Consider the following 12,913-nt stretch of genomic DNA (forward strand, 5'->3'; position numbering starts at 1 on the left):
AATTAAAGTGCCCTCTGGTGTTCCGCAGGGATCACACCTGGGACCCCTACTCTTCAATGTCTGTGTGAATGATATTGTCATCATACTAACTAACCAAAAAGCTGACGACTGGATAAAACTCCAATCCGATTTAGATCACTTATCGCTATGGTGCAATCAGGAGCAGAAACCCCATATACCCCATTATACGTGTAACATAAAAGGGTCATCGGTTATTGCAGGCCTCTGTAATTAGGGATCTTGATATTAAATTGACTTACACACACCTTGTTGTAGCGATGTAGCGATTACTTGGAATTGGAAATCTCTCTCCAACTTACTGTACTCTGGGAGCAGTCAAGTTGGTCCGAAAAGCGATTTGCTAGTGTGACTGACCCAGTAAGAAAAGAACTCTGCCCATAGATAGTACGATGGAACTCTACCTGGAAGAAGTGGTTTACTTTGGTCTGGCGGGGGGTGGAGGGGGAACGCGAAGCCCAATCTTATATAACAGGTCAGGTCCATGAGAATTTGATTGCAGTACAATATAAAAAATGGTGAGATCCCTATGCATGCGACGAATCTGGATAGATTTTCAATTCCGAGTAATCGACGTCCTGAAGTCCTTGGTACTCCTTAAATACCGCAGCAACCTATGCCGTACTCTTTCTATGGCCTACATGTGGACGTTATACGAAGGTGACCACACACAGGAACAATAATCCACGTGTGAACGCACGAGGAAGCAAAACAGTAATCTGAGAAAGGGAATACTCTAGAAGTTCACTGTACAACGCTAAATAACACTCCAAGATCCCTTATTACGCCTGCAACAACGGTGACTCTATTATGTTATAAGTATAACATAAAAGCATAAATGGCATTTATTAATATTTAGTTCTATTCCATTAAAATCGCACCATAGCGATAGGTGATGTAAATCGGATTGTAGTTTTATAGTCATATAGGATTTTAGGTCGTAAGCTAATAATAATGAAAATATGAGGCAATATCATTCACATAGACATCGAAGAGTAGGGGTGCCGGGAACGATCCTTGTGGAACACCAGAAGGCACTTTAATTTCGGTGGATCGGAATCCCTGGACGCGCACAATCTACACTCTTTTAGTAAGGTACCATGTTAACCATTCCATAAGTTTTGGAAGCTTGGATTCCAATGTTTCGGGAGGATAAAGCAACCTTTCAGGCCAGCAGATAAATAGCCGCAGACTAAACTTTAGAACACTTTAGAACACTTGCGAGTTATCGCCGGATTTTAGGATAAGGGTAATGAAGCTTGATTTCCAGTAAGTTGGAAAAGTTCCCGTTTTTAAAAAGTGGTTAAAGATAATATAAAGTGATCTAGAAAGTATGAACCGGGTCCTTTTTATCTAGAGTCAACAGTTTCTCGTAAATATATGATATCGACTTGTTCAAGTGTGAAACGCTGACGGTTCCTGTCACTATACATGGTCTAAAAATAGTCGGCAAATAAATCTTAGGTCTGAAATCTTATGATAGTCTGCATATATCTCGGTTCCAAGATATCATTTATGTTTATTATTATCATTATGCAGCGTCCAAAGAGTTAAAAATTGCACAGACTAGAAAACTCTCGACGTTGCCGTTTTGCGCTTTTTTTCCCGATGCTCGCGACAAATACGACGACGTGGCAACGCCGGGAAGCTTCCCGACGGTGGAAACTTAATTTCGTCTTGCACCTAATGACACGACGAGGGTCTTTTCTTAATAAATGGACACACACACACACACATACGGAGACGCGTAGAAACGACGGGGATAGGGTCACGGCGGTGTTCACGTATATGACTAAATTGCTTCTTTATTTGAACACGGACGCGCGTCGCCCCCCCCTTGTTTGCCCAGAGCCTACTTGGCGTAATGCACGGTTTTGTTTGGCAAACATCGTCTTGGATTTAACATTGATTCGGTAAAAGCCCACGGATGACCGTCAGTCGCGCCTCCCGTTCGATATTTGAACAAAAAATAACGTCGTCGTCACCCCCCGGGGTTGGGGGGGGGGGGGGTGCGTTTCTAGAAAACGCGAATCATCGATTTGGTGTAATTTCGCCGTTTTTCTTTTTCCAGATCCTTATCAAATGTTCGGACCGACCAGCAGCCGTTTAGCGAGTTCAGGTAAGACCAAACCACGCACGCCGACCCTTAATTCGAATAAAATTGCGTATTTTAACGGCCTAATTACGGATAATAGCGGCGGATTGAGCGATTCGCGCGACCTCGAAACCTCCAGGTTCCAAATAAATGGAGAAAAAAAATTCCCTGTCGGTATGGAATGATTTACCGAATTGGGGCGGTTCCCGTGACCTCGCCCTACGCCACTGTACCGGAACACCACATTTTGACATGAACCTTTTCCCATTTGAAATACCTTCCACTTTTAGTGCGTATTTTTTTTAGCTTTGCCGCTATTTTAGAATCCGAGATTTGTATCATCAAACCTTTTATTTGGGGCTTCTGCAGCGCAAAACCGTGTAAACGCAGAGCTTTGAATGAAATAACTGATATGCCGAGACGGAAAACGACACCGTAAAAGGCGTAAATCAATGTCTATTGGATTCAATAAAATAACATGTCGAGTTGCCTAAGTCGCAGAATATATATTTCGTCAAACATATACAAGGTCACAGACCAGTGACAAGGACCACCCTTGATAAATATTTCATAGAATGCAAATTACAGGATTGATTTCGAAAAATCGTGGCTGTGCGAATCGTCTGCACCGTACTGTGCTGGTACGCAGCATACAAAGTCTCCACGAAGCTCTTTATTTTAAATGCCCTTTGCCCTAGAACAACGCATTGTTTTTCTATCGTGCGCCTGCGGACCACTATGGAACTTTCGCAAAATCGATGTAATTTCATTTTGCATACACCCTGTATAAAGTGTATTTCAAGTCTCGCCGAACTTCAAATGGCAAAGTTTGGTAAAGATTAAAATTTTTAAAATTAATAGCAATTTCCAATGATATTTTTTAAAATATTTCGCGAACCCTGTATGAAACTCTCCCTCGACGCAGTTTACGATACTGTTCAAATGAAATTATCCCATCTTTATCGGTTTTGTATTTATCGCCAATAATTTACTCACAAAAACGGAAATTTTTAGCATTATTTAGATTTTTTGCCCATAAACGACACACCCTCAAACAATGTTCGAAATAGGGGTAATAGCCCTGGATCTCCCATTTCTCCTGCTATATGAATTTTTCCAATTTTTCCAAAATGCTTGTTTTCTGAAACCATGCAGTACGTCGTAACAGCAAATGACGTCATTGGAATTGGAATTTTGGAATTCAATTGGAATTTTTCAAATATCTCGAACAATGTATGTGATAGACGAAAACCGTAAAGAGAAAAAATATAACACTGTATAAACCAATTGGATCTACTTTTCACGAATTTTGAGGCTACTAATTTAATAGCAAAATGAACGAACGTAAAATAATTCTGACGATCAAGTTAATAGTTTTCAAGAAATTTTGTTTTTTCTGGAAGAGAAAATAACAAAAAAATACTAGGCAGGTCTTGATTGCTCTCGGTTTCTGCGGTTTAGATGTGGGTGTGGACTTCTACTTCTCTGCTAAATTTGAAGTCGATAGCTACACATTTAAGACATCTATTACATTTTTGAATGTGGTACAGAATATGCCGAACATCCTGTACAATATGTGAAAACCCAAAATATAAAAATTTTAGCAGTACATACGGACTGGTCGCGTGAAAGAAAATGGCAACTGAAACAGAGCCTTCTAGTTATGATCGATTATCCAACAAATCTGGTTACATGAAATTGTTGTTTAGTCTTCCATAATCATTAGATTAGTTAATAATATTCACCTACTTCTTGTTATATGTCATACTTGCGGTATGTTAAATTTACATTAGGGTTGTCCAGTTTTTTTTGTGGTGTATTACACAGGGTGTTTTCTAATTGAATCTCAGAAGGGGTGATTCTTGGGTCCGTTTGAAAATGAAAACCTCATATGAACATACGTCCGTCCCAAACGTCTTAACTTTTGAGATACAATGTGATAATATTTTCAAAAATAAAATGTTTTTTTTTTAAATAATTTTTGATATTTTAATGAAATTTGGCACACACCACCGGGTACCATCTTTTTTTAATACACGAGTGGCGTACCGAATTTCCTGTGTCTGTTTTGTTAGTTCAGTTAGGTGCTTCTACATTTTGATTATTTACAAAACTTCTAGATTCCCGCTGATATTTCGCCAATCATCCTGTTGGCTTCTTCAGAGGTTAACCGAAACCAGAAGTTTTGTAAATAACATTACTGTAACCTGTCAAGATTTTGTTTCCATGTATCAATAAAATAAACGTTTTTGTCCGTTCTCGCCTTTTAAACATTTCGTTAATATATTCGTAAAAATATATTGCGAAATGAGTGGAGATGGTAGGAATAATTTTTATTTTAAGAGAAATCAGTGGCGCACCATCAATTGTGGTACACTAAAGAATGCCTCATTAAAATATCTTAATTAAAAAAAAAGTTTATTTTTGAAAACCCCAACACCCTGTATCTCAAAAGTGAAAGCTTAGGACATATGAAGTTTTCTTTTTAAAATGGAGCCCCCTTAATTATTGACATTCGATTAGAAACCACCCTGTATATCTGTGAACGTTGAATTGATTAACGCACCCCCTTAATGACGAACAAAGGCAGGTGCCAGATTTACGCGATTTAAAAAGAGCAAAAAAGCTGGTTTTAACGCGGGCATTTTGGCCTTTTGTTCCACGGCCTACACCCTCAGACCGCCCCCTTGCTCCCCTCCATGCCCGCCGCCTTCTCACAAATAACGGCCTCCGAGGTTTACACGTGCTCCAACCTAATGATAATTGACTTACGGCAGTTTTATGGCCTTGTGCGTGTTCGACACGGGATTGAAAATAACACCGTGTGAACACGCGAAATGTGTAACAATATTCGTAGATTAGTTTTCACCCGGAGGTCCCCCCAACCTTCCCAAAGCGGCAAAAATTAAAATTTTATAAGTTTCATAAGAAACCATCTTTTGTCTCATATAACCTTAAACTAGCAATTATGAAGTAACAATTTAACAAAAAAATATTTAATGGAGAATAAAACTAAATATTGCTATGTTTGTTTGCTTAAAATAAACGAAATGAAACAACAACAGGGTTTTTATACATCTAAAGTATCATTCAGTTAAGTACTTTACTCTGTTTTTATTACAATTTTTGCATCAATCGTAACTCTAAAAAAATTAAACCATTGCTTTGCAATAAGAGCGTTCGTATAAGGTTTTGATTTATAGTTAATAGTCTTAATGTCAAAAGAGCATGACAACCAATAGTAAATAAAAGTTATGACAATCCCTTTCATATAATAACAATGTCTTACATGGATCAAATTTAAGTTACACTATCGCTCTATAAAACAAAACTTATAACTTATAACGAAAAACATTTTTTTCCGTTTTTTTGCCCACCCGGCAAGTTCTCGAAAAATTATTTTTTTAAATGGGACAGGTGGGAGCAAGATTGTGTCTTACAAGTAATACCACAACATGTTACTTTAGTGCATAGTATCAACAGCATGCCTAAATTATGCTAAAATTGTAACATATTGCTCAATAAATTACAGACATAATTTTTGGGTTATTTTTTTATTATGACTCACAACAATGTACAGTTACCTTTTAGAGTAATTTACTTAGCATAAAATTAGTTTTAAAATTTTCCTTCACGGGCTTCTTGCATTTTGAATTTTGTCAAAAGCTAATTTGTTTCAAAAAATCCCCTCTACTTTTCACACGGAAAATTGTATAAATAAAACTTTCTCAAAATGACACTAACAACAAACGTTACAAACGTTACAGACGACATAACTCGCTTGTTGTGTGAAGGTGTGAATTAGTCTGTGATAAGGAAAACCTTCATTCAAACGAGCAGGTTACGTTACGAGGTTCAGTTAGGGTCTGTTCATGGATAAAGGAAAGTGACCAATTGCTTTTGAATGGGTGGTCATTAACATACAATCCAACAAGGTTATTACCTAAAATTTCGGAATTAAATTCAGGTAAAATTGTGGTCCATAATAGAAAACTACCTTATGGTAGTGTATTCAACACATGGGTTTTAGATTTAAAAAAATTGACAAAAGGCAAGTTTTCATGGAATCTTTTAGAATTCGGAAATGGCTAGTGGAATATCTAGAAAAAATTAGGATTTACAGAGAACAACAAAGGCCAATTATATTGGACGAAACCTGGTTCGACACTTATGATACCCCGGAAAAGGGTTGGGTTGACTCAATTGATAAGTGTTAAACAAACGCGCCATCAAAAAGAGGTAAAACAATAACTATTATGCATGCTGGCTCTAAAGATGGTTGGATTCCAAATGGACTTTCTCTGTCTGCAAAAAATATTAAAGATTCTTCTCTGGATTACCATGAAGACACCACCGCTGATTTATTTGAAAGTTGGTTTAAAAACAAACTAGTTCCAAACATTCCTCGTACAGCGTAATTGTAATGAACAATGCAAGTTATCACAGTAGACAGTTGACTAAAACCCCATCCTCATGTGACACAAAACCAACAATCCAAAACTACATGTATAATAACGACATTTATTTTTACGAGGATTATACCAAAAAGCAATTAATTGAGGTTCTACAAAGCTGGAATCCACAAAAGGAATACGTCTGTAATAATTATGCAAAAAATCTAGGGCATACAGTTTTAAGGCTTCCACCTTACCACTGTATATTTAATCCCATTGAACATGTTTGGCACCAACTGAAATCTGCCATTCGTCGTAACAATGTTTTTCCCCGTGTGGACTCCAATGTCCTCAAACATATAGAAACCGAAGTTTTTAACATCCCTCCACAAAGTTGGGCAAATTCTGTTAAACATATAGAAAAAGCAGAACAATCGTATATCCATACTGCAAATAATATAGAACAAATAATAATTAGAATAGGCGATGATAACGATAGTGATACTGATATATTATGTGAATAAAAATAATTTCTAATTTTATTTTAGATTTAAACATAAATACATAAATAAATAAATAAATATTGTTTAGTATCTTTCCTAACAAAACCCCAAATAATTAAATTCTAAGCAAAGTACGGCCCTGTTCGGCCATATTTCATTCTTAGAGCTTGTCCGGGTCTTTCCTTAATTCGTATAAGGTAGCCACTTTCTTATATCTATGAACAGACTTTACCCGTGTGGACCCGGCTTTAGACGTCCGTCGCGTAGGCTCGAAGAACGTACGTCGCGCGACGTCGACGTACGTCGCGATATGCAAAACGGACGTGTCTAAATCACCGGCTCCGGAACGTAACATGCGTCTGTTTCCTTCCTCTGTCGGCGCATTTACAAGCGAAACGACACAAAATTTGAATTTCTAATCGCCGAACCCCGTCCCCCGACCCCTTGCCGCCGCCGTCGCCGCCCGCAAATTATTCCAACGGTATCGTTCGGAAAAATCGCCGCCGGGACCGGCATTTTGTTTTGTAACCCTAATTAGCAAAAATCGACGGGGCATTATTCAAAAACGAGGTGTCCCCGGTAAACGCCGGGCGACATTAGCGACACGATCGTTATTGTGACGTGGTGACGGATGGCGGCGGCGCACGGCACTAACACGAATTGTATTTTTGTCCCGCCGTTCAAATTACTAAAGTTGCGTGCGATGAAATCGGCCCGTTGTGATATTTCGACTACATTGCTTATAAAGAAATAAGGAACGTTGTTACAAGTGTAAAGAAAAATCTGCATATTAGTCTTACAATTTCGATTCTAGGAATTCTAAACACTAAACACGTTAATTCTGTTTTTAGCGATATTAACAATTGCCCCGAAACCACTTCTTTCTATAAAAATCGCAAGTTCAGCTCGAATATATCATTTGCATTTAAACTCGCAACTAATGGGTCAATTAAAATTTTAAGTCAAATTCTACGGGTGTTGATTGTGTACCTGTTACAATGCATCAGACGACCCTCCATATTACCGCGCCACAAGTTATACATATTATTAATTGCTGTTTGGAATTAAGCTATTTTCCTAGCATTTGGAAGTTTGCTTTCATCACACCATTGGAAAAAAATAACTATCCCAGCCAGACCTTCGTCCAATCAGTATTCTTCCAACCTTATCAAAAGTTTTGGAGGAAATCATAAATGTACAATTTATGATTATGTTATTTCTTATCATATATATCATATCATATTCTTTAGATAAGGGTCTTGAGACTGCACTTATTTCTTTAGATTACTCCAAAGCCTTTGATCGGCCTGACCATAAACTTGAGTTACTAATGGTTCGATGATGTTTCGGCTTGATTTTTTGAAAACTACTTAACTAACAGATACCACAGAGTTGCCCTTGACAATATAAGTTCTGAATTTCTCCCTGATTCATCAGGTGTACCGCAAGGTTCCGTCCTTGGACCTATATTATTCTTAATTCATATTTCTGATATTTATACATCTATGGAATATTTCAATTTGCATTCATTTGCTGATGCCACGCTGCTATTTTTGCTCCTTTGATCCTAATTTATTCGATATTGCTTCAATTTATATCAATTTGGATTTGCATAACTTATTTCTATATTCTTCTAGGCATAATCTTCAACTTAATGCTAAAAAAGGCAGTGTGATGTTCTTTTCGCTCAAACCTAACATTAATGTATTTATAATTTAACGGTAAACTTTTGAAAATTGTAAATTGTAATAAAAACTTTGGTGTTATATTTGATTTCCCACAAAATCGAGGAACTTAACCGGCTAAAAATTGACAGCACTTTTAAGTACTTTTTGGCGCCTATGGTTTTCCAAGTTATTAGCACATCCAATCCGCCCTACTTACGAGCTAAATTACACTTTCCTAATGTTCAATCAATTTTTTGGCACAATTTTAAGGCACCCCTACAGCCTCTCATTGCCACGATATCGTTTATCTTTGTTCCGCAGATCATTTTCTTATAACGCTGTTGTAATTTTTAATAGTATACCCGATTCAGTAAAATCACATTCAATTAAATTGTTGAAAAAATATTTCAATTTGAAACTGCTAACTTATAATAATAATTTGATTTCCAATGTTATTGTTTTTATTTTTACTTTTAATAACAATATAACAATATACAACAATAAAAGCAATTTATAAATCCAACATATATATATATATATATATATATATATATATATATATATATATATATATATATATATATATATATATATATATATATATATATATATATATATATATATATATATATATATATATATATATAATATATATAAATTACTCGTTTCTCGTGGAATGTTCAGCCACTTAGCCGTTGGGGCACGAAGTCTAGCTCCACTTTAGCCACCCCATAACGCGAAAACCGACTTCTGTAGTGTAATCTTGAACGATCCATAAAAATGAACTCTTCTCCAATGTAGTCGACATGTGGTATATCCTCGCTGTACCTGCCACCCCCACGGATGAAAACAGGGTCGGTTCTTCAGTCCATCGAAATTGCACTCCATATCGTGCAGGAACCTCCCCATAAGGGCTCCGATCTTCATTGCAGCTTTCCTAGTCGTCAATACACAGCCAAAAAGGCATATTCTGATCTTATCTGGGATCAGAACAGATACCCATTAGTCCAATGTCCTGGATTAAGTTTTGGACCAACTGCAGTTGCTTTTGGGGTCAGGTTATTTCCCTTCAGTCTTTTTCTCACTGTCCACTGACTAATAGCCTAACTTAGGTTAAGCTAACAGCTCCCTGGCGAAGTCCACTTTCGATTAAAGTAGCATGCAATTAAACCCTATGCAAATGGTTAAAAACGAATTACGTGAAAATTCCTATTGAAAAGGCGATAATTGAAGTCTATAATAACAAAAATTCTTGGGTCATGTCGCTATCAAAGTTGCTTTCAAAATATATTTATAGATATAATAGCATTCTTCTGTTAAAATGTGTTTAACAGTTTTTTTAAATTCCAAATTCCAACGGGGAACAGATGTTCCTGAAAGCTGCCGGTATTTTGTCTTACAGTTTAATACCACACGTGACGTGGAAGTCGGAATTCTTTACTTTTGCACTGATAAATGAAAACTGAAGGAAGGATGAGTATTTTCTTTTTTTTTAAATAGTGGCTTCCGGTGATTCTTACTTTGTGCACAACACAAAGTTCGAACAATCTTTGTTTCTTGAATTTTAAACATTATATCTGGCTCTGAAGAGAAGTTAATGAAGTTACTAAAGTAAAACGTTAAAGCTGTCTCAAAAGTTGTAAGTTGAATTACCAAGGTCTATTGCTCCAAATAAATTAAACAAATAAAAAAGTGTATGTAATGTACTCGAAACCTAGGGGGGTTACAAAAAAAAAATAAAATACAAAAGTTGTTTCAATTTAAATGACCTGATTTCTTTTATTTTCCTCATCGTCACTTTTTTCTACAGATGGTCAATAATCCTTTCAAAGATAAATTCAAGGATATATATGAGTATGGGTCTGTGGCGCGCCGTTTCAACTTATTAGCGATCATCTTCAGAATACCAATCGTCATTGTTGGGTTGCTTATTAACTATTTAAACTTTTTTTCGTCTATTATATTTGGAACACCCTGAATAGATAAACAAAGTGGGTTCTGCAACAACATAACCTCAAAAACTTGCAATCGCCCCCCTCGCCGCCCCGCAGGGGGCCCGATCCTTCTAGCGGGTGCACCGCCCCTGATGCTTGCGTGCTTTGCCCCGAATACCCCCGAATACCCATCTATCGAAAAAAAAACGTGTTTGGAAGTTGGTTAATTTTGAAGGATTCTCGGTGCACAGGTTCCGGGCAGATCCAGCTGTGGCAGTTCCTGCTCGAGCTGCTTAGCGACTCATCCAACGCCGCCTGCATCACGTGGGAGGGTACCAACGGCGAGTTCAAGCTGACCGACCCCGACGAAGTGGCCAGGAGGTGGGGCGAGCGCAAATCCAAACCCAACATGAACTACGACAAGCTGTCCAGGGCGCTGAGGTAAGGTCGGGATCCGGCTCGCAGGATCATTTAAACGTTAAACATATAACTTTGTTAAAAAGCAATCTGCGGGCCAATCGTAAAAATAATTTTCTATTATCGGAACAATCACGTTCCAGAAACAAGGCAAAAAATAGGCACCGGGTAACTGCGTTACCAAATTGGACGGTCGACGGCGCAGTGCCGGACTCATTCCATATTTAACCTCCCGCTATATAAATTAAAACTCTGTGCGTCAACAAACAGTTTTAATTAAAATCTGAGCAATTTTTAGCGATATATTTAACACACTCAAAGAGTTTGCACCTTTTGTGGAAGTGTTAATCTTCTTAAGTTTTTAGCTAGTCTTTAATTTAGTATTTTTTGTATGTATGTTTGTTCGTGTTCTTTTAAGCACTCCCTTTTAGTGAAAGTGATTTTGCATTATTTTCTTTTTTTGATTCAAATTGTAAATTTTTTATTTTTTTAATTTGTGTTTGTTTTAATATTTTTTTAATTTTTTTTAAATATTTTTTGAATGTATTTTTGTTCCTCTTATTTTACGCATTTCCTTTTAGTCAAAGTGATTTTGTATTTTTTTTTATTTTTTTTTTCGGTTATACGTTAATTTCACTTCAACTTTAATTTAATCGACTTTCTTATTGATTACTTTTTTTTGTATTGCACCGCTTATACTTGCCGACACCGTATATTTAAAAAAAATATATTGCTGCATACAGTAAATTTGAGGTTAATGAATATATTGTCTAATACCAACGAACCAACGAAAAGTGACATGACGTCTAAAAATCAAAGCCATCTGATGGCTGGGAAGAACGTTCGTTAGCCTTGCCTATTACTTTATTCTCGATATAGACCTGGAAGGACAATCTAAAAAATCGAATCCAATCGTGCCGATGGGTAGGGCGGTGGGGACAGGGGGGGATCGGGTCGCCACATGACAAACTGCATCGAGTCGAGAATATGCCGACTGGGGTCAACAATCAAAGATCGCAGTAAATCTAACCCCAATAGAAATATGGCATTTCGAAGGGGGACGATTTTTTCTCTCGTAGACACATCGCGTAGACCTTACATTCTAATCATTTAATCCCACCTTTTACCCCGATTCTTATTCAGTTTCTTAATGGTAATAATAATAATAGTCTTTATTGAGATATTTTAAATTATTGCATAATATTAAGACAATATTACTTAATACCAATACAAACCAATATAGTTACACATCTGAAACTGCGAAATCTACAACATTAACCTGATAATACAATAATAATAATTATTATTATTATTACCATTATTAACATATTAATATCGTTACTGAATGTTTTCACGGTAGCAATGAGACTCTTGGGTTAAGGGTAATTATTATTATTAATATTATTATTATCTTTATTATTAATATTATTAATATTATTGACTACTTTACACAGAAATCATGCGAATTTGTTTTTAAGGTATTAAAACATTTCGACAATCAACAAAATTACAGACCACAGAAAACTATACAATCACACGTTAAAAAATTACGTTATACTTACTATACATATTGCTTTTAAAGTGGTGTCGCAAAATATTCAATTATAGGGTAAACGCAATAACCAAACTAAAGGATACTAAACAGAAACACTGATTTTTATTTTAAAGACAAGGGGAACTCTGTCTTAAAAATCGCCATTAACAGATTTCACTTGACTTGTTTTTATTAAATAGTAATAAATACATTAAACAAAAACAAAAAACTAAAGCTTGTTTCCTCAAATTTGCAAGCTGGAGTTTTCATTATTATTTTCTACTCGCGATTCATACTAGCGGTAGTTAAAATAACCCGAACAAAAATAGCAATTCAAGGGGATATACGAGG

At 36.4% G+C, this 12,913-nt stretch overlaps 1 protein-coding gene across 3 annotated transcripts in view; it reads left to right on the forward strand.

Annotated features, from left to right (window-relative positions):
- LOC132698240 (DNA-binding protein D-ETS-3) overlaps positions 1-12,913 on the forward strand; it is a 100,013-nt gene that overhangs the window by 76,741 nt on the left and 10,359 nt on the right. For all 3 annotated transcript variants that reach the window (XM_060664201.1, XM_060664200.1, XM_060664202.1), the window contains 2 exons: positions 2,090-2,137; positions 10,863-11,052. In XM_060664201.1, the coding sequence (XP_060520184.1) occupies positions 2,090-2,137; positions 10,863-11,052 (238 nt within the window). The remainder of the gene's footprint in view (positions 1-2,089; positions 2,138-10,862; positions 11,053-12,913) is intronic.

This window comes from Cylas formicarius, unplaced genomic scaffold, assembly GCF_029955315.1.
Source record: "Cylas formicarius isolate icCylForm1 unplaced genomic scaffold, icCylForm1.1 PGA_scaffold_2__14_contigs__length_35257938, whole genome shotgun sequence".
NCBI lineage: Eukaryota > Metazoa > Arthropoda > Insecta > Coleoptera > Brentidae > Cylas > Cylas formicarius.